Source organism: Actinia tenebrosa, unplaced genomic scaffold, assembly GCF_029948245.1.
Source record: "Actinia tenebrosa isolate PJP-AT-01 unplaced genomic scaffold, QUT_ActTen_1.0 PGA_scaffold0__85_contigs__length_37466705, whole genome shotgun sequence".
Taxonomy (NCBI): domain Eukaryota; kingdom Metazoa; phylum Cnidaria; class Anthozoa; order Actiniaria; family Actiniidae; genus Actinia; species Actinia tenebrosa.
Genome location: NW_028292569.1, coordinates 1813186 through 1840683, shown reverse-complemented (window position 1 = coordinate 1840683; position 27498 = coordinate 1813186). Strand labels below are relative to the sequence as shown.

At 37.3% G+C, this 27498-nt stretch overlaps 2 protein-coding genes across 2 annotated transcripts; both read right to left on the bottom strand.

The window, feature by feature from the left end:
• Nucleotides 1–1294: 1294 nt before the first annotated feature.
• LOC148913185 (importin-5-like) lies at nt 1295–27478 on the bottom strand. The gene is given in 27 exon segments (XM_089025675.1): nt 1295–2916; nt 3573–3714; nt 4752–4980; nt 5450–5513; nt 5934–6011; nt 6709–6783; nt 7348–7440; nt 7886–7915; nt 8314–8369; nt 9039–9069; nt 9071–9484; nt 9774–9841; nt 10292–10508; nt 18526–18744; nt 19418–19591; nt 20599–20813; nt 21195–21301; nt 21833–21920; nt 22444–22488; nt 22977–23052; nt 23488–23616; nt 23873–23974; nt 24259–24355; nt 24541–24643; nt 25087–25276; nt 25978–26055; nt 27379–27478. Coding segments are annotated over 27 exon segments (3312 nt in total). The 5' UTR covers nt 27478; the 3' UTR covers nt 1295–2823.
• Nucleotides 13304–15206, bottom strand: LOC148913186 (uncharacterized). The gene has a single exon (XM_089025757.1). The coding sequence runs from the start codon at nt 15068–15070 to the stop codon at nt 13487–13489; it is 1584 nt and encodes a 527-aa protein (XP_088881883.1). The 5' UTR covers nt 15071–15206; the 3' UTR covers nt 13304–13486.
• Nucleotides 27479–27498: the final 20 nt, after the last annotated feature.

Sequence of the window (27498 nt, the reverse complement as noted above, 5' to 3'; positions counted from 1 at the left end):
GTACAGACAAAAACCGAGATTGGGCTGCCTGTGGTTTTCCAGGGCAAAATCCCAGGAAGTTTTCTAGGAAAATGTTGGTTGATACAGAGATAGATCTCTTTATTAGTCATATCTTTGCAGCTTCCGGGCTGGCTGAATTTTAAATATTTTTAAACACACTTACAAAAACTGAAATAGTATTTCGTTGTACATGCTTTTCCTTCGTATCTATTCATTTGCGTATTGAGTCGTTACTCTAGTAAACGCACGTGCCCTTATCATGCCTCCCTGAATTCCTATGTCTTGTCTAATTAATTTTTCACTCCCGTACGAATAACAATCGCAAATAACTCGTACGGGAGTCTGTTTAGCGAATATTTTACAATATTTTTCACTCGCGTAAGAATTATTCGCGGTTGTTATTTGTACTGGGAGTCTGTTCAGCGAATAATTACCAATGCTTCTCACTCCCGTTCGAATTATTCGCGGTTGTTTTTCGTATGCGAGTCTGTTCAGAGAATATTTATCAACATTTTTCACTCCCGTACGAATTATTCGCGGTTGTTTTTCGTATGCGAGTCTGTTCAGAGAATATTTATCAATATTTTTCACTTCCATATTCACTGCCATTCCCCCCCCCCCCCCCCCCTCCCTCATTCCAAAAAAAGCAGCCAGATGAATGGTATAGACCTATATGAGCTATAGACCAATTCGGCTAACACAATCGGCTTCACTTAATTAAAATCTCTGGTAATACTTTTCTTTGTGCATTATATTTACATGTAAATAAATCACAAACATGGATATGATATATAAATATAATAGACACAAAGAAAAGTTTTTTTAAAAGTAGATTTGAATTGGGTAAAAAATTGCGTTAGCCGACTCCATTTTAAAATTCTTTTCAGTGCCACGAATAAATAGTTCCAAGTCGAGGTTGAAGTTTCCCAGACTCGTACCCAGTCGCTTCTCTTGTCACATTGCCCTCACGCTGTGGTTGATGGGAATAAATTAGTGAGTTCTCGGTCAAAGGAAGGAAGGAAGAAAAAAGCGAAGCCGTCACTTTTTCTCTTTTTCCCAAAAGCCATCGCGCGAGCATTAAAAAAGCGTGAGTGACGACTAGGTACGAGTCTGGGAGTTTCCGACCATGATAAACTATACTTTTTATCATCAACTCCAACCTCGGCTTGGAACGATCACTCGTTGTCACTGAACAGAACTGTAAAATGGAGTATAGGTCTATTCCACTCGCCATAAGTAATGAACGGCCCCTAGTCACGTGACACATGCTGTACTTCAATTATGGGATGCATCGTTGCTATAACTACCAAAACTATTTTTAATCGAACATGAATTGGAATTAACATTATTTTGTCTTCGAGGCATTACAATAATTTCGTGTTAGTCGAGTCAACCCTTCTAAAATAGATCCCTGAATAACATTCCACATTACTGCTGCTGTTAACGTTTGTTGTTTACGCTTATGTTGCTGCTGCTTGTTTTTGGATTTTTGTTCCGTGTTTGCCCAATTTATCCTGTCAGTTTCTTTATTCAGTTGCTGCCGCTACTATTGTACTTATTACATCATTTTATCATTGTGCTATGATACTGCAGATCAAGTTGTCCGTTTATGTTGTTCTTTTTTGTTGGTGGTGGTGCTTTTGTTGTAATAGGACGTTTGCATGATGGCGTCATTTCACTACCACTACCATAATGCTTCGCGAATTTTCTTTCTTATTCAAATTTGTCTTTCCCTATGAGAATAATAAGACAATTGGTGCTAATTAACTGAATAAAAGAAAGCGTGCAAGGGAGTCTGGTAGTAGAGGTCAGTAACGCCATCATGCAAACGTCCTATTGATGTTATTGTTTGTTGTTGTTGTTGTTTTTGCTGTTGTTAGCTGTGTTGTTGGTGGTGGTGGTGACGCTGGCGTTGTCATATAATTCAGTTTCCTGTTGTCGTTGGATTTGTTGTTGTTATCGTCCACTGGGTGATCATCGATGTAGTTACTACTCCTACTGTCCATATATTAGTTCTAAGTTCGTCCTTTTGAAATTGCTGTCTTCAAACAGAATTGTAATTTTCGTTTTGATGATGCTGGTCCTAACTGTATAATTATTAAAAGAATCTGCTGCTGCCGCTGTTGTCTTTCTCGTCGTTGATACGCTTGCCTTTGTCGCTGTTGCGGCTGCTTCTGCTCTCGTTGCTGTGGTTGCTGCTGCTGCATTTGTTGCTGTTGTTTTTATTGCTGCTGTTGCTGGAATTGCTGTTGTTGTTACAGATGTTGTTGTTGTTCAAGTGTCGGATGGCCTGTTCTTTGTTGTTGTTGCTGCAGCTGCTACCATGACCGCTACCACTAATTCTGTAGATGATGATGATGATGATGACGATGACGAAGATGAAGTTGTTATTGTATACGAATTACGTAAAAAATTTCCAACATGTTATCAGCCAGCACGCAACCGCGACTGTTTTTTTTTTTCTTGGTGACAATAAATTGAGCCAATCCCCACATACGATTCAACATCGGGCAAAACAAGACGTCAAATAGAAGGATCTTACGGCGTCCAAGATGATACAAAATGATCGGAATGCAGCACCCAACACACCCAGCCACAATCTTTAACCTCCATGATGATCGTTATTCAGAACAGGGCCCAGTAAATCAAGACCAGTCGAAAAGAGCCATAATATTGGTGTTCATCAGTATTGGTAGTTGTAGATCGTTGAAAAATTATGGCTTATACCTCATGTGTTAAGGTCATTCACGATTCTTGCAGCTCAATTCGACGAGTGTCACTTTGTAAATCTTAATGTTATTGTTGAATTCTCTGCACTTGTATTCAATGGCCTTGCTCGGTCATAGCTTGCCGTATCGAATCCTGTTGCATTTCGTTGAGTTGAGATAAATATGTATTCCAGGCGTCGCCCATCGTCTACATTGGTCAAAAGATAACAAAAAAGTTTAACGGACGCATAAAAAAAACAAAAACGGGCAGACAGAAAGACTAACACAAAGACCAACAGACGACCACCAGCTGATCTGAGAGAAAATGTTAGCCAATCACATTTGAGAAAATTTGCAAAACTGAAGTGTCACTTTCCTCTTTAGCGAAATTTTGGATTTCCAGGTCACCATGCAAATAAGAAAAAAAAACGTTGCTAATAAGAGGTTGATAGCAGCACAGGTAGCCCAAGCTATGTGTGTTACATATTTATAAGGCAATGTATCCAGATTATTTAAACACTGTAATTCAGTGACGTCATTTCTACGTCACTATTTCATATCAGCTGGCAGGCATTCAAATAGGCAGAAGTGAAATAAGTAAAATATTTATAAAAAATGTTTTTAAAAAAAGTTACAAATATTAAAGAAACAAACTAAAAAAAAGGAAAAACAAGTCAAAGAAAAAAGAAAAGAAAAAACATTAATCAAAGAAAAACAAAAAACAAAAATCAAAAAACAAGCGGAAAACGGGACCCAAAAAAAGGAAAAACAAAACCGATAATAAAAGAAAATTCAAAAACAAACAAATAACAATAAACAAGAAGGTATATCTGAATAAAAGCATTTATATCGGGCTATACTAACCTGCATCTGGGCGATGATTCGAAGAAGTCTTTGTCTTGTTTCCATGTCTTCACTGAGCACTTCTGACAGGAAGACGTCTGCAAAGATCTGCAGTATTCTAGATAAGTTACTATAGTTGGTTCCTAAAACTAATGGATGATTCCTAGAAAACAAAGCACAGCTATGAGGTTATTGATGAGAAACAAGAGCAAAAAGCAAACACGGAATACATCAAAGTTAAATTGGAATCACAGCTATGAGGTTATTGATGAGAACTAAGAGCAACAGTAATTACAAAAACAAAACAAAAAACAGGGAATACACCAATTTCGCATTCGATGCATACCGCTGTTTTTGAAGACTACAGACTCATTTGCACAGGCTTAGCCTTGTTTATAAGTCAGCTATTCACAGATACCATTAAAAGTCCGTGGGAGTTCAAAACATTGGTATTGTTCAAGCTGCACATTCTTTCCATTACAGTTAATTTTTGCAAATGATTTTCTCTTAAGCAAGGCTAAGCATGTGCAGATGAATCTACAGTCATAAAACACAGCGGCATTTTCCGAATAACAAAATGGACTATCGGTACACCTGGCTGTTTCAATCAGAGCTCGAGTTTCACTGACTAACCACATGGTTTCGCAGATAATAATAATAATATTATTAATAATAATTTAATAATAATTTGATATTTCTATTTTGCATGTTCCATTGGAAGATGCTCACATGCGCATTACAAACATATTTCTGAATTACAATGTTATTAAAATATTATATAATTTAAATAATAATAGTCAAATTTCTGAAGAAAAATATAAATAAATAAATAAATAAATAAAATAAATAAATAGATAAGTAAATAAGTAAGTAAATAAGTAAATAAGTAAATAAATAAATAAGTAAATAAATGCATAAATACATAAATAAATAAATAAATAAATAAATGAATACATAAATAAATAAATAAGTAAATAAATAAATACATAAAAGTATAAATACATAAATAAATAAATGAATACATAAATAAATAAATACATAAATAAATACATAAATAAATACATAAATAAATAAATAAATGAATACATAAATCAATAAATACATAAATAAATAAATAAATAAATAAATGAATACATAAATAAATAAATAATGATATAAGGTACAAGGTTTTATAGAAAATAAAAAGGTGTTTTTACTCACGCTTCAATCAGATCGCATAAATAACCATAAACATGTGTTGCTTCCTCGCGGTCCTCAATAATCGGTAACCACGACAACCACAATGGAATGACCTCGTCGACATTGATGTTACCATGGTTATATTTACAGATTTTAGTGACGGCTGAGATGGCGTTTTCTGTCGCGTTGATATTTTCCCGTGATCTGGAATTGGGATCGCTTATGACTCGGTATAACAAGGGTAGGGCCTCTGAATTGATTCAAATAAAGATAACAATGCTCAGCATGTGATTGTATGTAGGTAACAACTAAAACATCCTTCGGACGTTGTCTTATAACATATACACCTATTTCAGAAATCGTCGTCGCACCAAAATACTCAAGCAACAAGCCAAGACCGCAGAGAACGCCGGTACTTTTAGCTGTAATTAGTTTATTCATGGTGCATTTTCATTTATTGACTTGCTCCAAGCAAGGCTGCTTGAGATGATAATTAGTGGAGTGCTATAGCCACTTGCATGAACCATGAATAAATCAATTATAATCAAAAGTACCGACGTTCTCTGGAGCCTTGTCTTGTTACTTGAGGCTCTTGGTGCGACAACGATTTTCGAAATTCGACTTTCTTCTTCTTTTTTTAATTTTATTCATTTATTTCTAAAGCTTTCTTGGACGGCCCATGATTTTATCTGGGGAAAAATGTATAACATTGCTCTTACCTGCACAGGCCGGTGCATAGTCCTTGGATGATATAGGCATAATACCCACCCCATAGCATGCGGCCTGAAAACATGAACGAAATACAACTGAAGTGATAAGGCATTTTGGTTACATAATAGCGCTTAGTAATGTATAAACAAAGTAGTCGAATAGATGTGTGTAAAGCTGCGCTGTAGTTCTCGAACCACAGAACAATTGTTTTACTAGTAGCACACTCATGAACTTAATACACATACTTCTATGACTTTTCGACTAAATCGTTCATAAAAAATTCACTTCGACCTTTGAACCTAAATGGCAAAAAAATAGTGAAATTCTTGGAGAATTCAGAAACAGTCGCCATCTTGGTTGCTCTAACAATAGAAGCTTCATGGGGATTGCTTTGTATAGTCAACCAACAGGCGGCTATGACGTAACATGCACTCCAAAGATAGTCCATATTAGTATCCCAAAACAAGGGAAGAAATAATTTAGTACTCTTACCTGCCGCACTGAGGGACTTTTATCGACAGTAAAATTCAAAGTTGCTCGTAAAAAGTACTCCTGATACTTGAACGAAGCCTGAAATAAACAGGGGTAATAAATGAAATACTCATTTATTCAATTACTGGCCCCGTTCACATGAAGCTAAGGTGCCGAGAGACAAGTATTTCGTCAAAACCGATCGTCCAAACCATGCAGGGGACAATAAACACGAGAGTTAGCCATAGAGTCTAGAATCATTCGGGCAAGCCTACGTAGCAAGCAGTTGATGTAATATATTTCTAAAAATACAATTATTTTTTTCTAATAGATAATACGACAATAAAATATAACAGAGTTTTTGAATACATTACATCAGCTGAGTGCTATGTAGGTTCTTCCAACTTCAAACATACGGTTGACTAAGGGCACACCTCGCCATAAAACGAACGCAAGAACACACGAACGAACGAACAAGACGCTCGCGTAGTTAGTAAAGCAAAAAGTAAAAAACGCTAAGGGTTATAAAAGGCTTGAACGGGAGGTGCATCCTCCAAGGTATATTAATAAGATTCCATTACGCGTATTATCTTCTCTGGGATACCTGTCTCAAGCGTGAAAAGAGGAAGACTGAGGAGAGGAGATGATGCCTTCTGACTTTTTTTTTGATCAGTGGTCAGTTCATCTCTATCCGTTTGTAGTATAGGCACAGGTAGCCCACTTGTGTGAAACTAACGAAGAGGAAAACCATATGCAACTGTGATAGTGTGTAAAGAAATAAAGCATGTTTACTTACAGGACCATAATATTCGACCACATCATCAAATACACACAGACCCCACTGTTTGTCAGCTTCTGATCGCTCGGGAGACTGAAAACGAGAAAAAATGCAGCGTAAAATGTTTTTATCATATATTATAATTAATAGGTATTCTCTACTTTCACATCCCCATAATCTTTTTCATCTTTGGGGGGTAACCAGAGGGTAAGAACCCACTTATTTTGCTGAAGGCTGATCAGACAATGTTGAAAATACCTTGTTTGGTATCCAAAGATAAAATGAAGAAGTAAAAAACAGAAAAAGATAGAAGCTTGAAGACGTTTAAGGTAAATTTTAAACATTTTTTCGTAAGTCAATACATTTTCTGTAAGACCAAAACTCTTCATGATCTGTACACGCGAAAATAACTTGGAATAAACTGATAATCAGTATTGTACAGATAAAAGCAGGTATAGTATAAATTCAATTAAGAAACCTTTCAACTTGGGACAGTTTTCTGATTGGTTACCCCCCAAAGACGTAAGGCATTATTGGGATGCGAAAGTAGAGAATTAGACTATGGATAAGTACAAATGTAGACCTGTCCCAATAAAGTCCTGGGACTGAGGTAACAAGACCACAAGTCTACTTGGTATGTTGATCTTTAGTACTTACGATAAGAGCGTTGAAATCCGGAAGCAGACGTTCAAAGAATGGTACTGAACCTTCCTTGTGTGTCCCAAGTACAGCGTGCATTACGTCGGCCACCTACGACAACCGTCATGAAAACTTAACATCACAAAGTAGTTCAAACACATTTGCATTTCAATCAGGCACGTTTGACACTAGGGGGAGAACGTTTATGCGTATGTGCATTTTTCTTGAATCGAGAGAATGAAATTAATGAAATGGATGGCTTTTTAAGTTTTATAAGTTTAAAATTTTGAAGCCATCGTCATCAGACAAGTTTTAAAGTCAAATTTGCAAACTGCCAATAGGGCGTAACGACGTCTCGATCATTGGGGGAGCAATGTACCATTTCCCGACAAATCTACATGAAGCAGAAAACGAACCTTTGGAGGGGGGGGGGGGGGGTGTGCACGTGCTAACTTTTCCCTACGCTTGTGATAGCAATTATAAAATAACAACTAGTTTTCGAACAAGCTACGACCCCTGGGTTCCCGAGGACGAAACACTGTTATAAGGAACGTACCTTGCTTAGAATTTCCACATCGGTCTCATTCTGAAAAGAAATGAAGATTACACTAAAGATCAGTACCCTTCGACTTTCTATTATTATATACCGCTGTGCTTGATGACTACAGACTCAGTAGTGGCTGGCGCAACCTTTCTAAAAAATAGAGTGGTTTTTCAAAATTCAAGATATTTTGAGGAGGCCTATATATAGAGCAGGTGCATGTTACGTCATTGCCGCCATGTTGGTTGACGATAACAAGGATTCCTCATTAGCTTCTCTTGTTAGATCAACCAAGATGGCGGCTGTTTCATAGTAATTCATATTTCAAGGGATTTTGAGTCTCATGGTTGCACACACTTTATTCCTTAAATATAAATATAGCGAAATGGATAAATAAAAACGATTAAATGAATAGATTATGGCAAGATGCTTTAGTACTGTACCTCGTCCTGTAAGTCTTGTTCAACCTCCTCGTCGTAGTCTTCGTCTTTTCGTTTGTCTGAAGATAAAGCGGGATTTTAGTAAAACGACGAACAAGGGAGACTTCTTGTAAGTCAACTCAAGAAAACTTGAATGCCTTTTTTTTTAGCGGAAAAGGCAGACACGAAAGAAGAGGAAACTGATAGCTTTAGAAAATAAAAGATAACGAGCTGTCGAACAAACGAACAAATTATAGACGGAAAGAAAAAATATAAAAAGAAAAAAGCAAAGGAAAGAAAGAAGAAAGTGAGGAAGAAAGGAAGGAGGGATGGAGGGAAGGAGGGAAGGAGGGACGGAGGGAAGGAGGGAAGGAGGAGGGGAAGGGATGAAGGAAGGAAGGAAGGAAGGAAGGAAAGGAAGGAAGAAGGGATGAAGGAAGGAAGGAAGGAGGAAGGAATGAAGGAAGGAGGAAGGAAGGAAGGAAGACAACGAAAGGAAGTAAGAAGGAAGGAAGAAGGAAGGATGAATGGACAAGGGAGGAAGGAAGGAAGGAAGGAAGGAAGGAAGGAGAAGGAAGGAAGAATCAAAGAAATAACGATAAGATGGGAGCCAGGGGACAAGGGAGCAAGAAAAAAAACAGAATGAACGGACGAAATACAAAATTATACTGAAAGAAAAAGAATACAAGCATAAACCAATGTTTACCAAGCCACAGAAATGAATAGAAAAAAGACTGAATATGTCATACTTTGTCTCTCCATCTGTCTTTCCTTGTGTTGATGCATTAAGAATCTCATGTATCACTTCAGCCAGTCAGTTATAAAACTCCACTGTCAAACATCCATTGCCCAGAGTCTCAACACACTTGGCGAAATTCTCCAGGAAAATTATCTGTATATCAGCGTCGGGTTCTGTTCGTATCGCCTTCAGTAGATCAGTGCATACGTACGCCCACATCTGTCGTACAGCTGCATCCCCCTTGAATTTAGAACACTCAAGAAGATAAGGCATAGATTCTGCAGCTGCTGACCGCACGAGCTCGTGGAAGTAGAACTTCAATAAAGGGATCATGAGTTGGACGACTTCCTCTGCGTATGGTGCAAAGCCTTCTTTGAGTTCTTTAGCGTATAAAACCAGCATCTGACAGGCTGTGCTCTTCTCCTCTAGACCCACTGTATTGATACCGAATTTTTGCTGGGGGGAAAGATAATTGATACGATTAGGGACTGTCCATTTTTACGGGTATTGGGGGGGGGGGGACGGCTGGAGGGATTTAGGGGGGAGTAACGATATGACATTTATAGGATGGCACCCCAAATATAAATTGAAAATTTGAAGATCTAAAGATATATATATTGTTTCAATGAGGGGCCACGTAAAAGAAATCATGTTGGGAAGGGGACATACATTTTTTATTTAAATGATTCTCAAGAAATTAGCACGTGACTATGATTTGAGTTTAAGGTAAATTTGACATATTCACCTGGTCTCCAAGAGAAATAAGTTGCCAGCCTTCATCCTCGCTGTACTGATTACTCTTTGGGTCATCAGCTGGGAGTAAAAAATGAAGTCCATGAACTTCATCATCATCCTGAAATATTCAATATCCCCAACACAACAACCACCCTCATGTTTGAATACAACCATCATATCCAAAAAATTGACTGATCATTATCAACCATAATCATCCTGTATCACCAGAGAAGATGGTGGCTATTTTCATCATCACTTTCATCATCATTATCATTATCATCATCCCCACCAAAATCCATCACTATCATCTTCACCATTATCATCATCATCCCATCACCATCCAGCACCATTTCATTATCATCCCCATCATCATCATCACCCCCATCATCATCACCCCCGTCATCATCATCATCACCCCCATCATCATCAGCATCATCATCATCATCATCCCATCATTATCATCATCATCATCACACCCACTATCACCTCATATCACCATCGTCACATCATAGTAATAATCATACCTACCATCTATAATAGCAACCTCAGGCTTGATACTGGCCACTTTCATCAATGGCGGCATCACCAAAGGCATGTACTGAGTGAATTCTTTGCCCATAATCTTACACATCCTGGCCCAGGCAGATATCATGTAGGACACCTGAGGATCGTCTGCTTCCAGCTGGTCTATGTCTGTCTGTGTCTTGAGGAGGATCTGCATAATCTCACTAGCATCTGGTAAGAACTGGTGGCGATATGATAAATGGATCAAAAAATTATAGTCCAATTAACTGCTCACTAATGGACTTCTTTAACTTGAGAGAAATGGTTTCCCATTTCACACCACGTGTCATTCTCTAGAGTACCATTTCTTTGTTTAAGAGTTGCACAAGAGAAGACACATGAATTTGGATAAATTAAAACAAACGTTAAATATTATTCTCAAGAAAATGACACGTGGTGTGAAATGGGAAAATATTAGACACCAAGCTAAAAACGTCTTTTTTACCAATGATGATATAAAAACGGATAGGCCCTCGCAATGCTATTTCATAATAAACTTTTTAAAGGTTTTAGTTATAGTCAAAATATTGGCTTGGCAAGTACGTCCTCTATTTTAACTTTGGATCCTGTCCAACATGGCTGCTATATTCATATAAACAATTGCATCTCGACTAATGAACGTTATAATATAGTCAAGGAAATCCGCGCGATCTGATTGGTTGAAAAGCATGAACCATTTGCCCATGGGTTGCACGCTCACGTCAGCTTTTTTTGCTTCGGCGAAAAAAAAACCTTTTTGTATCTTTTTGCTGACAATTTATCTGGAAAAGATTACTGAAAATTATCGAAAAAACTAGCGAAAATACTCATCAGTCTCCGACATTTAGTATAGAGTTGTTATTTGATCAGCCTAGTAATAAAACATCAAGATTTATTTTCAAACAGTAAGCTGGACAAGATTGTGTTAGAGCGTCACTCTAAAAAGACAAAGCAAACCACAAATCGGTCGGTGTCTACATTCAAAGGGTTTTTAGCAATGATTAAACAAATACAAAAATATTGTTATCGTGTATTTATTCAACAAAAGTATTTCCAAAGTAATAAACTATAAATATCACGCTCACCGTCTACTTCGCAGCTTCACAACTGCAGTGAAGTCCTTTCTAAAGCTCTACATGGGAGTGAAAGCCGACAAAGCATACTACCCAGAGAAATTTAATCCAGTTCAGTCAGTTAGTTTTGATCCGTGTACAAGAAACTTTCCATTGCTAAGTCATTGTACGATAACAAACTTGAACATGGCCAACAACAACAAAGACAGCCACTGTGTTTTTCTTTGATTTTTTTGGGCATTACTATACTAAGAAGTGTCAACATTTGAAATGTGCTTGGCTTACAGTTGAAAATCACTCTCTCCGTAGTTTTGGACATTTTTGGTTTACTTGTAAGCTAAATTTTTGCCATTATTTTAGTCATAACAGTCTTCAGTGTGAAGCTGCCATTTTCAACTGTTTTTCTGTTTTTTGGCGCCTTTGTGCATTTCATTCACGCAAGGATTCATGCGTAAGGAGAACTTAGGGCATGATCAACAAATTAAGTCAATATTTTGTATTCATTTCCTGTTTGTTGACTTGACTATATTATAAAAGCAATGGATCATAAGGAGCTGTGCGTCCATCGAGTTATGGACGCACGCTTCTTATGATCCATTCCTTAAATAGTTAGCTATTAAGGATGAAGAGAAACCTTGAGACCAATCTCTCTTCAGATATGACAGATATGACGGGGGAAAATTGAAAATTCTTCGAATGACAAGTCCCTTTTAATATGAACGATGGCAAATTCAACAGCTCTAGTACCTCCTTTGAGCGTGCATGCGTTACAGCACGTATTCCGAACGTCTTTGGACCGCACGTTTACAAGAAAATCTTGTTTTTTCGCAAAAGCATAAAAATGTGCGCGTCTGCTGAAACATCATTTGTCCATAACCATGGAATAGATTTTGAATTTTATATTTAAAGACTTATTACACAGCTGATCATTAATCCCATATAGGTAACTGTCCAATTATTTTCTTAATTGCACAGGTCTTGTTGATATGGGATTAATTAGGCAGCTATATAATTAATAGGCAATGGGATTTCATGTTCCCCAATCAAGAAATAATCAGACTCGAAAAATTCCTCTGACTGCCAAATTGGACTCGGCCTACGGTCTCATCCAATTTTGTCAGTCCTCAAAATTTTCCTCGTCCAATTATTTCTTAATGGACAGCATGGAGTTCTATTACATATACTAATTTGAGAAAGACCGAGCTATCAGCTAGAGGACCCATACTCAGCGATTCTCACAAATAAAGAATAAAGAAAAGCCAAAGATTGACCTAACTCTCCTACTACCTAAAAGCACGAAGCTCTATGGTAAGAATGTTGCGCAATTTTTGACACAGGTAGCCCTAGTAACAAAACAAAAGCAGATAAAGAAAAAATGAAAATAAAATAAAATAAAGAAGAAATAAAACTTCGATTCAATATCTTTATTGCGTGAATAAATTATACATAATTAACAAAGCGTTTTTAATTGATGAACGAGGTGTCTGGCATAATCCATTTTTTGGCGCATGCGCAATAGACCAGTTTCGAATTCCAAATTACCGCTGTTTTCCTTGATTACAGACTCATTTACTCAGGGTTAGCCTCGCATCAGTGTTTAAATATTCACAAATACCAATGGTTAAGTAAAGAATGCACAACTTCAACAATACAAACACTTTGAATCTCGACGGACCTTGACTGGAACACGTGAATATTCTGCACAAACTCGAGGCTAACCCTGTGCAAATGAGTCTGTAATCAAGAAACACAGCGGTAGCTTTTGGCATTTGAAACGGGTTTATTTTCGGAAAGTTAGATATAACCGATCAAAATAATCATAATTAAATCAAAAAGTCAAAATCAAAGTCAAAATCATAGTAAAAATTGAAAATCGGGAAAAAAATATCTTTTTAATTTTTAGCAAGTCTTTGAACGCCTGCGCTGTTATACCGGAAGTCCAAGGAATCCTGGTCTCAAAAAATGGATTATGCCAGAGGCCTCGTCCTTCGCCGCAGGCCAGAAGAAACGCAGGCTCTGGGTACGAAATTGCTTTTAATTTACATACATGTGCTGTCAGCCAAAAGGAATTCTATTGAAAACTTGCAAGCTTTTTTTAGCCGTGTTACTACCAGCATGTTCGAAAACACCTGTGACGATTTAACAGTCTGATACACGATTGTCTGATGTCTTTGAATCGGATCAAGTACAGCACTGGGTTGAGAAAGGAATTGAGTAGCATCAAGCAAACCGAAAAGGAAAAGCTTTGATAGACATCTGGTCGCTTAGGACCCAATGCTTTTAACAACTGAGATGTTGAAAAATAAGGAATATAGCAGATAAGAAGAAGGGAAACGCAGAGAAACATGTTGACCAAAACTCGTCGGTATTTCTGGATATAAATAGTCATTTTAACTTGGTTGTTTGTGACGTTAATCGTGTTGTCATGGAAACTTGAGTTCTTATCGTGATGCAGTCTATCGATGTTAAGGGGCAAACCATGGCTGCTAAAATGCATACCAGGGTTGCCAAGATGCATGTCAAGATTGTTCTCTGCGCTTGTAAAATGGTTACCAATCGTGTTCATATGCATACCAGGGTTGCCAAGATGCGTGTTAAGTTTGTTCTCTGTGCTTGTAAAATGGTTGTCAGGCGTGTTCATATGCATACCAGGGTTGCCAAGATGCGTGTTAAGATTGTTCTCTGTGCTTGTAAAATGGTTATCAGGCGTGTTCATATGCATACCAGGGTTGCCAAGATGCATGTCAAGCTCGTTCTCTGTGTTTGGAAAATGGTTATCAGGCGTGTTCATATGCATACCAGGGTTGCCACGACGCATGTCAAGTTCGTTTTCTGTGTTTGGAAAATGGTTACCAGGCGTGTTTATATGCATACCAGGTTTGCCAAGATGCACGTTAAGCTTGTTCTCTGTGTTTGTAAAATGGTTACTAGGCGTGTTCATAATCATACCAGGGTTGCCAAGATGCGTGTTAAGATCGTTCTCTGTGCTTGTAAAATGCTTACCAGCCGTGTTCATATGCATACCAATGTTGCCAAGAGGCGCGGCAGTGTTGCTATGCCACGTGGGCCCCACTCGTACAGCACCATGGTTTACAAGGCCTCTATAAGCCTTGTAGTAAGAGACGAAAACGATTCCCAAACAAATGAACCCTATTACGCTACTTGAAAAGCCCCACGACCGCACGCTAGGAATGCAAAAATAGAAAACGAGGAGGGCCGACCAAGCTAACCAAATCCCAGTAATTAACCTGATGATGCGACGAGTGGTAACTATCTCACAATAGGAAAATTTTAAACGTATCGCGAGAAATCGATCGATGCTTATAACTGTGATTGTCACCAAGGAAACCGATCCAGCGAAGTTTATGATACCGAAACTCGGTTTATACAAAACACAACCAATGTCGATGTTATTATAAGCTTCTGAGAAGTGTTTTAAAGCCATAAGAGGATCAATAATCGCTCCAACGATACAGTCAGTTACCATTAGGCTTCCGAGAAGGCAGTACGATGGCCGATGGAGTCTTTGCGTCTTTACGACAGCGACAAGCGTCAAAGCATTTAGGAAAAATGTTGGAAAGGCTAATACTATGTAAACACAACTCAATGCCATGTCAGTCGTGGAAATATGGTTACGCTTGTTAAGGTCCTTATACAAAAAACCCGGGCAGTAAAGAGGGTCGTTTTCCATTTTTCTTTATGATTCAGAAAATCTTTTTGACTTCTGCTGCGATAAAAGGCAAAAAGTAACCAGCCTGAATGATCGTATCTTGAATCCTCAGGCGAGTGAGTTCACATCTGCTCTGCATAAGACTAAAAGAGCATTCGAGAACAAAGGAAAAGGATATGCGTTTACAATAATATAGCTTTGCTGTTTTGCAAATATATCACAATTTAGTCGTCAATTAGCAAAAATAAAGCAAATTTTCCAATTAACGATTATTATATTTTTTAATCTGAAAGCTGCCTACGGTATATGAAATACATTCATTTATTTAATTCACACCCCGGCCTTCCAAAAACGAAAAACGAAATAATATGAAAAAAAAAAAGTATATTATTTATTTTTACCTTTCACCTTGTTATCAAGAAGAGCATCCGGCTAAGTTTAAAGTGGTTTATGAAGTGTTAAGAGATTGAGTTATCACCTCTCCAGCAGTAAAAACCAATTTACAAAGGTATCCTTGAGGCTTTCGCGCACACACATGACAAAGGCGGTCAAAGTCACCAGTGTTCTTGATAAGTCTGGTCCAGGTAGAACTAAGGTGGTAGGAATCTTCTCTGTTGAAACTATTAGGGCGTTTGAAGGTTTCGAAAGATGATAATGATGATGATGATGATGATGATGATGATGGCGATGATGATGATGATGGTGATGGCGATGATGGCGATGATGATTTCAAAAAACATACAATAAAAAAAGATAAAAGTAGTAGTGATGTGATAATATTTATACATATAAGCTTCTGCCTCAAAGTCTGTATGTTCTTTTTAATAAAAACGTCTTGAAAGTTTAGTCTTGAAAATGTTTAATAGAACTGGAAGCTTTAACTTCATCTGGCAGTTGGTTCCAGAGCTTAGGCGCTGCCACAGAAAATGTACGAGTCGAGGGATGTATCGATGTTATGATCAGGGTTGTCGTGAGCGTGGTTGGCAATGGCGGATATATAATATTGCCCGTTCTTAGTTTGTTGTTGATACTCTTTTATACGACAATCAATGGTGCGGCCCGTCTGTCATATGTATTCTCCCTCGCACTAAGATAATTGACGTTGTAAGAAAGTAAAAGAAATCGTGAAAGATGAATTAATTGTGATTCTTAGATCCTAAATTTAGGATTTTACGAGATTTTACAATCTATCACTGTTTTCTGGCTTCTGATTGGATGATTCGAAAAATGTTAAAAGGGCACTTGGATGAAAATCAATGAAATTTGGAAATGACTTTAAACTTGGTTGAACTTATCTATATGTCCTAAGTGGCGGGGAAAAATTCAATGTTCACTAATCTGGTTTACACAATTATAATCGAGTCATATTATCCTCCATTCTCGTGCCCAGAGCCTACGTTTCTTTCGGCCTGCGGCGAAGAACGAGAGCTCTGGCATAATCTATTTTTGGCGCATGCGCAGTTTTCTGGAAGTAACACATAATCAATGAAAATCATGCTTTCAAACCTGCTTTCAAACAGAGTTCTGTGTTTACTTCCGTTCAAAATAAGAATTAGAAATCGGGAACATATTTTTTTCTATCTTTGACAAGTCTTTTAACGTAAACGCTCTTATGCCGGAAGTCCAAGAAATCCTGGTCTCAAGAAATGGATTATGCCAGAGCCCTCGTTCTTCGCCGCAGGCCAGAAGAAAAGCAGGCTCTGGGTACGAGATTGATTATCCTCAAATACTTCAATTATTCGGACTTTCAAAAATCGGGGCGTTTTCATCTAAGTGCCCCTTTAAAAAAGCCTTAAAGTGTTCATAGTTCGAGTTTCCGCACAGTAAAGATTATTTAATTTTCGAATTTGAAAGCTGCCAACGGTATATAAAAGATTAGTTAGATTAAATTCACGCCCCTCCACATAAGATAAATGTTTTGTCTCTCAGCTTAAGGAGCACCCGAGTTTAAAGTGTTTTCAAATGTCAAGTATATGAGTCGTCACCTCTTCACAAGTCGGAAGTGCAAAATACACTAAGAGTTTGCGTTCGAATTTTTAGAGGAACAAAAAACTATTATTTTAATCGCATATAGAGTGCACGCACTAAAACCGTGCGGAACATTAAATAGTACTAATTAGTACTATTTCATACAGAATCCTTTGTTTTTTATTGTTTAGTTATCACTATTTAGTGCTAAAAATTAGTATTTGTTTCAAGGATTTAGTGTGAGTACTCTATTCAATAGGCTTCTTCCGAAAAAGGTGTGATGGTTTGTCATTCCAAACAACTTGGATTTTTTTAAGAAGACCTTTTTTTTCAATAATTAGCAATAATGGCAAAAAGCGCCAAAAACTAGACCTTCGTATGAGTTTTAATCCCAATTTTCGTTTTGGGTTAACGCTCAGAACCTTTTTTAACATGTAGAAACTGATGTACTATGATAAAATGCTTGTTTGCAGTATTTTCAGTTGTACAAAGATATTTTGTTGCATCTGTGTTAGAATGTTGCTTTGTCAGGCTTTTTTATAGAAAATATATGGGAAATAAGCAAATGAAGGCCTAAATCTCATTTTCGTTTCCAATTTTGCTTTGGGTTAACACTTTGATTCCACTTTCGTCGGTCATCTACGCTTCCAAACAAGTTAAACTTTCTGAATAACAAGATTTTAGCCTTGTACAACGGCCTTTCTTCAAGAGAATAGTTTTTGGCGCTCACCGCTTGAATACGAAAAGAATTTTCTCTTAAGTTGACCTTGAGTTTGTTCTGAAAGTCAACTCAGCTGGATGTGAGTAGAATTTGTTAGATCTCTCCCTTGATCCATGGGAAATGCTAATAAGATGTTGAATCCTCAATGCTGATTGGTTGACCTTGAGTTTGTTCTGAAGATCAACTCAGCAGGATGTGAGTAGTGTTTGTTAGATCACTTGACTCATGGGAAATGCTAATATGATGTTGAATCCTCAATTCTGATTGGTTGACCTTGAGTTTGTTCAGAATGTCAACTCAGCTGGATGTGAGTAGAGTTCGTTAGATCTCTCCCTTGTTTCAAGGGATTAGTATAGGTTTAGAGCGAGATATGCAGGGAAACTAACTAAAGGATGGTGAATAATAACAAGAAGTATTGATGATGGCATGAAGAGCAAGACCATTCAGCAGTGTGGTAGGAAGAATGAGAATAGAATGAGAAAATAGACATTCCAAGGTTTTCCTTGAATGTCAGGTCCAGCCATTCATTCAAAAGTATGGTGGATTGTAAGGACTTGGGACACGAAGGGCAAACATGCCCATCCCAAACAAGTACTGTAGCAATCTCTAACTGAAGCAATACTGGCTACCTATTGTTCAGGATAAAACCATGTTTCCTCAAAAATCAACTTAAAAAATTCTAATTTGATATTTGGGCTTCCGCCTTGTTTGAAGCCTAGCTCTGTCGTGATTGCCCTATAGATTTAGCCTAACCAAAGAGAAACATTCTAAGCCAATAATGACTTACCTTTTCTTTGCCAACTGCCAATCCAATAAAACTGATGCACTCTATAGTCTTTCCTCTCAATAATCTGTAGTCCAGCGTGTTGGCATTCTGTACGATATACTTAAGGCTTGGCATGAACCTGTCGTAGTAAGGTGCAAACTTCTCCTCTACGGTATTGGCAACAGTAGCAATAGTAGTCACTACCTGCTCCATTACTAGTTTAGTACCACGTTCTAGAAGCTGTTAAACAACAAGTAGAGTCAATTCATCATTTTCCATACATCAGTTAACTGGTCAAACACAAAGCGCTCAAGCGAGGCGCCAAGATACTTTCAAAGGATTATTCAAATTTGAAACTTGCAACCTCGACTGAATGCTTTGTGTTTGACCAGTGAACCAATGTATTGTTACTCGGTTAAGCATGAAGTGCAAGGGAATAAGGGGTAAGGGATTAGGTGGCTATGCACATGAAGATTGGGATTGCGTCACCAGTGCTATATAAGAAATGTTAATGTAAAAATAAAGGGTGCAGCAGTTAATACTTGAGGACTTGGTTGATGGTTGGGCCCATAGTGATGGACGGTACAGTATATAAAAGTGTGAATGTTTATTATTGGGCTACCTGTGGATAAGGGGAGAGGCCTTGGTACTATCTAACCTGTATGTTATGAGCATGTTCAAATTTGAATAGAGGTTTTGCACCGTCACATGATTACATCCATGTTAGATGGCAGGAACAATCAATCGTTTCACATAAGAAATTATTTTATTGTTCTGCCATTTAACCACAGGCAGCCCAAGCTGTATTATGGGCCTGGGCACCTGATGGTGCAAAATCTCTATTGTTTATATTGTAAAAATAAAAGAGTGAAGGGGCTCTGATTTGAGATTGTATACATCTAGCATAATATACCTCTCTGAGTTTTGAAGACAGCACCAATTCCAGCTTGCTTAGAATACTATCAAGGTATGGTATTAGAATCTGCTTGGGACAGTCCTCACAGAAGTTCACCAATGCTGCCCCTGCATGGGCCTGGACACGAGGGTTGTTGAAGTCATCCATGACGTGTAATAGTCCTGGTATAACCTGGTTAAAATTAAGTAACGATGCAGATAAGAACGATAGCACTCAACGGCATGGAATCTTCTTATTGGTCGAAACACGAAAAATGGAGGAAAAAAAATTTTTTTTGTGATATTTAAATACTGATAAACTCCCTTTTAGTCTTTAAAACCCTTTAAATCTTCTGTGCTTCAATACAACAGAAATTCTATGTAGGGAAAATGACAAATTTGAGGCTTTTTCTTTCTATTGTTTTCGGGTGTTTTGATTGGTTGAAAACCTCAAACTCCAAAGTAAACGTCTTAAGAAGCGACTTTTAGTTCATATTTTTTCACAAACATCTCTCCATAGGTTGATACATCCCCCTCAGTAGAAAATCTCAAAATTCTGATGTGAGGCAAGCGATATGCCGCAGAACAATAGAAAGCGCTATCGTTCTTATTTGGAGCATTACTTAAAATTAAAATTATTTCAAACTATTGCATCAGCAGAACTGCAATGTGGCATGGTGAGCGCCAACCCCCTAAACACCATGACAAATTGCTAGATGGGAGGAGAGGGTGGGGGAATATTGACTCAATATTCTGTATGCATTGAGGTGATATTTTAATACCACTATAAGAATGGCTTTGATTTCCATGCAAAATGGCCGCCCCATCTTACTTAGAGAGTACAAGCATAGAAGGCCACAAATTTGTCAATGCTGAGTTGGCAACTGTCACAGATAGTGCATTGAAGAGAGAATGGAGAAATGTGAACAATTGTCCAATCTACATGTACAAATGTCTCAATCATTGCAAGGTCACTGCCTGGTCATTGACATGTTCACCAATTCACCAATTTCTTTTGACTGACATTTCATTCCATTCACACTGTAGTTCTTGCAGGGCACTGTTGAAGGAGCTACATTGTATTGACGGACTGAATGGCAGACAGATGGAGGAACAGGCTGATAGATGAATAGGTAGACTAAATGACTTCATTCAATTGCCAAAAGATTAACTGATTGCTTAAAACTATACAAGTCTCACCTTCATGTGAAACTTTCTCTGGAATCCATTAGCAAAATCAGTGGACATCTGGCCAATAGCATTACAACAAGCATATCGCACACGAGGATGAGAATCATTCAGGAACGGCAGTACAACATTTGTAACATCCATTAGAAGGATCTCCATTTGCTTCTGACACCCTTCACCAACAGCAGAGATGGCCATTAAACCAGCATGACGATACCTCCAGTCTGCTATTAGCAATAACAAATAAACATTAGTTATAATCCAGCCCTTCAAATACTCCCATTGGAGTTTCCTTTGCTCAGCCTTACACTCCATGGTGTACAAATGTGTTCTTTTTTAAAATGCCCATAGTACTGCATAGTAAATAATGTAAGTACTATGGAACCATAATTCACAGGTTTTGGTTCAGTCGCTGAACAGTTTAACTCACAACTAAGACTAAGGCTGAGCAAAAGAGAATCATCTTTTTCAACACGCTGCCTTCTCCAAGTTTCAAACATAGCCACAAAACATCGTTTGGGATTCCTGTTGCAGTCTACCAAAGGAAACCCAAATTAAGAAATAAAAAAAATTTTGTTGCGGTTTAAGCCGAGTGGTTGTATACTTACCATTACTTAACATCTGAGGTATTGTAGCTGTGATGTGAGGCAGAATGGTCTTGCCACCCAGTCCACATGCAAGTCTGTCCAAAGAACTCTCTCCTACCACTGAATTACTTACAAAACAAAAAATTTATAAAAATATGCCATAGGCAACTTGCACTAAGACTTTCTAGGTCTTCATGTAGGGCAAAAAGTACCATATTTTTTCTTCTTCTTGGCTAGTTAATAGAAAAACTATACTTTAGGTAACTCCTAAGAATATATTTCTTGCCAGAAAAGGAGATTTTTTGTTATTTAGTCCGCTAACCTACCTTTTATCACCAAAAAAACCCACCTCAATTGCTATCTTTTTTTTACATTCTTACATAGCTAAACTCTTGTAGAATGCCAGCCACTATGGTGGATTTGACCATGTGATCTCTTAGTGCAAGTCGCCTGTTAGTCATCTATGCTGGCTCACAAGAAAAATCTTATCTACTGTAGCCTCCTTTTGTGGTACCCCCTGTGTCCAAACATGCTAAATTTGAATTCAATCTGTGGGGTAGCCATGACTGAGATCCTGATTTAGAACCCAGAGGTTGTTTTCAGGCTTAGAAAACATTTAGAGGTTTGAAGAAAAGTAAAACTTCTATAAGAATAGTTACCTTTCATAGTCTTCATCTTCAATTTCATCAGACTTACTCCACTCAGGGTCGTCTTCAAGATCAACCATCATAGCAAGTAGCTGAGGAACTATTAACAAAGTGAAAGACAGTCAAGAGCAGGACAATCTTCAATGTCCATTCTGAGAGAAAGAACTTGAAACTACTAGAGTATCCATTAGAAAACAAGATTTTTCGAATCACCTTAAAATAAACCTATCCTGAATTCACTTGACTGGTCACGAAACAATGGTCTCAAGTCGAGGTTGAACTGATGAATAAAAGAATCAAGTTCAGTCAAACCATTGTTTCGCAATCAGTCAAGTGAGTCCAGGATAGGTGCTATTATAGTGTTTTGTTGCTTGTAAAATTATTGAAGATGTGAATTCTGTTTCATTAAACAAATTTCTCTCAGAAAATACTTAGAAGCTCCACAGCAGGTCACAGGTTGAATCCTGCATGGAGCTCGCAACTATTTTTCTGAGAACAAATTGCGTGATGAAACACTATTCACATCTTCAGCAACTCATTTATTATTCTTCTTTTCATTTTTAACATTCCATACCACTATCAACAAACATGCAACTGGTTTGATATAACAAAACAATTCTTACTTATTAATGGGATGAACTTCTGAACCTTTCTGACCATAGCAGGAGCTGAAATGAAAAGGTTTAAAAAACATTTCTTACAATATCATACATGTACTAAGCTCTAATTTCAAGTCTTATTATTTTTACATATTATTGCAGACCTGGAAAACTAAATCCTGTGAAACCATTATTAGAAAGTGAATAAAAACGAAGCTCAAACACTGTGTAAAAAATATTTTACCGACAGAAACTGTACTGAAATTTCAATTATTAATAGTCCTTCGTCAGAGTAACAGCAAATCATATATACTGAATCGAAATGGCAACCAATTCAAATAATTATTTTGTTCTGCATTACCTAGCAAATTACTAGGTTTGTGCTTGAACATGGAAGGAAAAAAACGTTCACATGTATGAGAGGCTGCCGAAAAATATTTATTGAAATTGGTCACCATATTTTGATCAGCAAATGAAGTCTGTTTGTTTGTTGCATGATATAAACAGTGATGTTTAGTAAATTAACCCCGACATGTTGTAACAATAGCAATACTTACCACTTTCTGCTAGCGTGACAATACATTCCACTGATAAATGCCGCCAGTTTTCACCAAGTTCACTCTTAGCAATAATCTATAAAAATCAATGGACACTCAATCCAAGGTTTCCACAGTCATAACCCAAACTCAAGAATTAACCAAAAATATCTACATTTAATCATAATAGTGCCCTTCATAGTTCCCGATGCCATCTGGAAATGTAACTGTGCCAGTGCATTGAAGCAAGTTCAAGTCTTGCCTGTTTCAGTGCCATATGTGAGTAGAGTTTCCTATTTGTTCTCTCCTCTGCTTCGAGGGTTTTTCTCCCGGTTCTCCTGTTTTCTTCCCTCCAAAAAAAAACAACTCCAATTCGATCATGAAATGAGGGCCACAGGTTAATTAACCACTGGCTATTAAGTGCTACCCTCCTAAAAACAAGGAATTCTTCCCCCACAACCAAGGGTTTTACTGAAATCTGTTCAACTCTAAGGCAAATGCACTGTAAGGTCAGTATACAATGTAGACTTACTTCAAGTAAAAGTGTGATAAGTGGTTCTAAGCTTGGTCTTAACAGTTTAGGACAGTTTTCAGCCAAATCTATTAAACCAGACTTGAGCACTGTGTCATCACCGTTGGACTGTGCACTTTCACGCACAACCTGAAAAATATAGCGTATGAAACATAATTGAATGCAGTCAAATTTTGTTACAGTGGACACAATCGGGACTGTCACTTGGTGTTTGCAATAGGGAAGCATCCACAATAGTGAGAGTCAATCACAGTCATTTCATTGTTAGTATGTTTTTGCGCAGGATTTTGCTCCACAACCAAAACAGCTATAAACATTAGATTCGTTGTTTCCAACAAAAATCAACTACCAAAATTGACAGACTATGATTTTAATGAACACTAACCTCTATAATACCAGGAATAAGTTCAGCAAACTGTCTTTGTTTTGTATCACCGACTTGGTCTGTAATAAAGGCACAGAGGGCTCTGGCTGCTATAAACCGTACCTACAGAATATAAAGATTTTACATTTTATGTTCATTTTATGTTAAAAAATATATGGCAATTTTTTAATGGAATTAAAACTATTACATGTACAATGTATACAGATTGTTCGACATAAATAACAAGCCAAAATGTTTAGATATCTGAAACAAAAGTAGTCAAAATAGTTATGGTTATCATTGTCAGAGGCCAAAACCAAAACAGTTGGAAATATGTCATTGTCGTTATGTTTCAGTTTAAGAAAACCAGGGGCTTAAATGAAAATGTTGAATATGCATATACTTGCCTCTCTACTATTCTGGTCATTTAAACATTGGTATAACATCTGCTTGATGACGTTCAGATAGTGATCTTGTTGGTTGCCAAACACACCAGGAAATGAGCTGCCAAAAACAGTATAATAAATTATAAACTTTACAATACCTTTGCAGCCAGACGTTCACTTCAAAACCATTTCTAAATATTTTAACATAATTTTTTTATTTTTTATGCTTTTTTAGTATTTAAATTTTGGGGGGGGGGGGTGGAGGGGGGGATTTGGGGGTCGTTGAAAAAATACTGAGCTTACCAGAAGATATGTAGTGCAGACTCCTTTAGTTCAGGTCTATTAGAATTACAGCACTCAAAGAGAAATTTCAGAAGTTCCTGCCAATGGTTATAGCCTTCCTCATCTGCAAAATAGATCATAGAATCTAATAGCAATCCTATCAATTCTACATTTAAATATAAATTATTTCTTTACATTTATAGAATATTTTGATATATAACATTAATGCGTACACTGATTGGCTGGCTACTGTGTTTATATCAGAGGACAAAGACACACTCTTGCAAAATCGTTGAAAAATATTTTATGAAAGCAAAATAAAATGGCTGCTTATATCTCTGTACTGTGATAAAACATTCTGGGAACTGTAGAGCACTTGAGAAGCAAGAGAAACTTCTGGCTATGCCTCGTGGTTCCTAAGCTTGCTTCACTCCTGCTCTACGGCACCTAGCGTGTTTATATCACAGCACGGAGACATACACACATGTTTTATAAATATATTCCTTAAGTAGATTTTCCTGCGTCATTCATTATAGTCTAAAAGCCTTAGTTACTACAACAGCGTACCTAGAAGACTCTTGGAGAGTTCAGAAGCAGCATCACAGATCTTCTGTCGAACAGCTGGGTTCTGCTCTTCTTGGATTCCTCTTAGTAAGTCTGCTTTCACAGCCATCATGGCATTGTCATCCAGTTTCTTGATGAAATCTACTGTGGTGGCAAATATTCTCCTTAGAAGGACAGCTGCCATTTGACGCACCTAGGGTAGTAAGAAAAGACTGGTTATCTAGAGTACTGTATCAATGTATCTATGATTTTCTCCTTTTCCTATGTGCATCTTACATACTGGGCTACCTATTACAGGGTTCGTGCTGAGGTAACCACTTAAAATTCAAGGACTATTCAAGGAGTATACAAGGACTTAAAAATGAATTTTCAAGGAGTATGTTCAGCTAAATATGACAAGGTTTTACACAGTGGTTGCACATGGCCGACTTTCAGATTTTCCAATCTTTCTGACTAGATCTATTTCAGAACCATGCAAGTAATGATCGAAGCAAAAATTCAAGGAGTTTCGCTAAAATCGTAAAATTCAAGAGCTTTTCAAGTGCCCTTGAAAACGTGAATTAAGGAGTTTAAGGAGTAGCACGAACCCTGCTATTAACATACCAGTTTTGAAAAGTTTTTTTGCTGTTGTCAGAGTGAGGAAATTTTCTGCTTTTCTTTGAGCGGCTCAAAAATTATCCTGCTGTAATACACAGCTAGCAGTGTAATAACCTCTATATACTCAATGGTTGCTCGACCAATCACAGAGTGAGAAACTTGGTTTTACCTCATGAAATATTGAGACCCTCAGGAAAACAAGAGTAACTATTTTTCTTGAGGCCAGACCTTTAGCGTATGATGACAACTATGGATTTTGCAAGGAAAAAAGTTAAATGTAATAAAGTAACTCAATACCTCTGGAATTGTAGACTTTCCAATAATCTGAAGCAGGAAATGGATTTTCGCCACATCTTCAATGCTGTCATATTGTGCCTACGAAAAATAAATCATTGATCAGGATTTTACAGAATGAAATATTACGTCCATTGGCATAAAGATAATACGAATAGAAAGACATGGCAGCTATATTGGTGGCATTACCAAAGGAAGCTCATGAGAAGTCTTAATACCACCAACATGGCGACAACGATTATCATTATTATTCCAAATATAATTATTACAATAGTTCCCTGCTAGCAGAGCCTATTTTCCTTTTGTTTTGGTTGAAAGAGAAAAATAGACTCTGCTGATGTAGGACGTTATTTCTGTCGCGCATGCGTGGCGTAACTTAGCAACGCTGTCATGACTTTGACAGCAGCTCTCGTCAAACAATATTTGACGTCACGGTGTGTTACATGTGCTCATGCGCCTACATGTAATCGGTTAAAAACCGGTTTTAAAACTGGTTTTGTTCGTCCATGATCGTGGTCGGCAGTATATCAAAGGAAACCTCTATATTGGCAGAATCTCCTTCCTCCCCGCCTGAAAGAAGGGAGAGAAAGAGAAGAGAGACTCTGCTAACAGGGAATACAATAGAAGTTCAAGGTCAAAATGAATAGTTATCATGTAACATAAAAATGGAATAAAATATTCACAATTATTAATAAGACACGAATATTAAAACAAAGAAGCTTTAATAGTATAAATAAACCTTCGTACATTAAAAAAAAAAAATTTCCTGTATATATGATAAAAATACATAAATCAAATGCAAATAAAATGTGGATTATTCAAAATGATCGATAGACTAAACATTTTTTTCTCTAAATAGTCTAAAATCTTCATTATAATAACAATCTTGAATAGCTTATATGCTTTCCTACACGTTTAAAATACTACATATTGAGTTGAATATAACAAATATCAAGCTAAAAAGGTCATTTGAAGTCTTCTCCTTGAAATTTAAAGAGATACACCAAAAATGTAGACAGATATAGGAATTATGGTTATTTTATGGTCGAAAATGAGAAAATTCACTTCGCTACAGGAAGACTTTCAGAAACACGTGTTTGCGAGAGATTTGCTGCCGATGTGAAATGTTTGCTCTTTAGCGCTCAGCAATGGCTTCAAAACAGTAAATCTCCTCGTTTCTAAGTCATATATTACACTTATAAGACGTTAGATATTATATCAGAGTCGAAAAGAAATAACTAGAGAGTTTTTTATGGCTCACATGTCTCAGAAGTTGGGTTAGAGGAATCGAAATACTCGAATTAGGAAAATCAAACCGGCGAAATAACACTAGTGTTTAAACTAAATTTAAAGCTTAAAACGCTAAAATAAAGGCTCAAATGAAGACTAGAATGTATGGCTTACCTCTGCCGGGTTTCTAATGTCATTTGAAGGCGACATAAGCTGAGTAATCAGCGACTCAAATTGTTGGAGTTGATCCGCCATGTTGGTACTCACCACCATATTGCCCAACCTGGTCAACAA

Excerpts from the sequence above, each read along its gene's own strand:
- LOC148913186 (XM_089025757.1), bottom strand. The coding sequence starts at position 15,070 with ATGGAAAACGACCCTCTTTACTGCCCGGGTTTTTTGTATAAGGACCTT.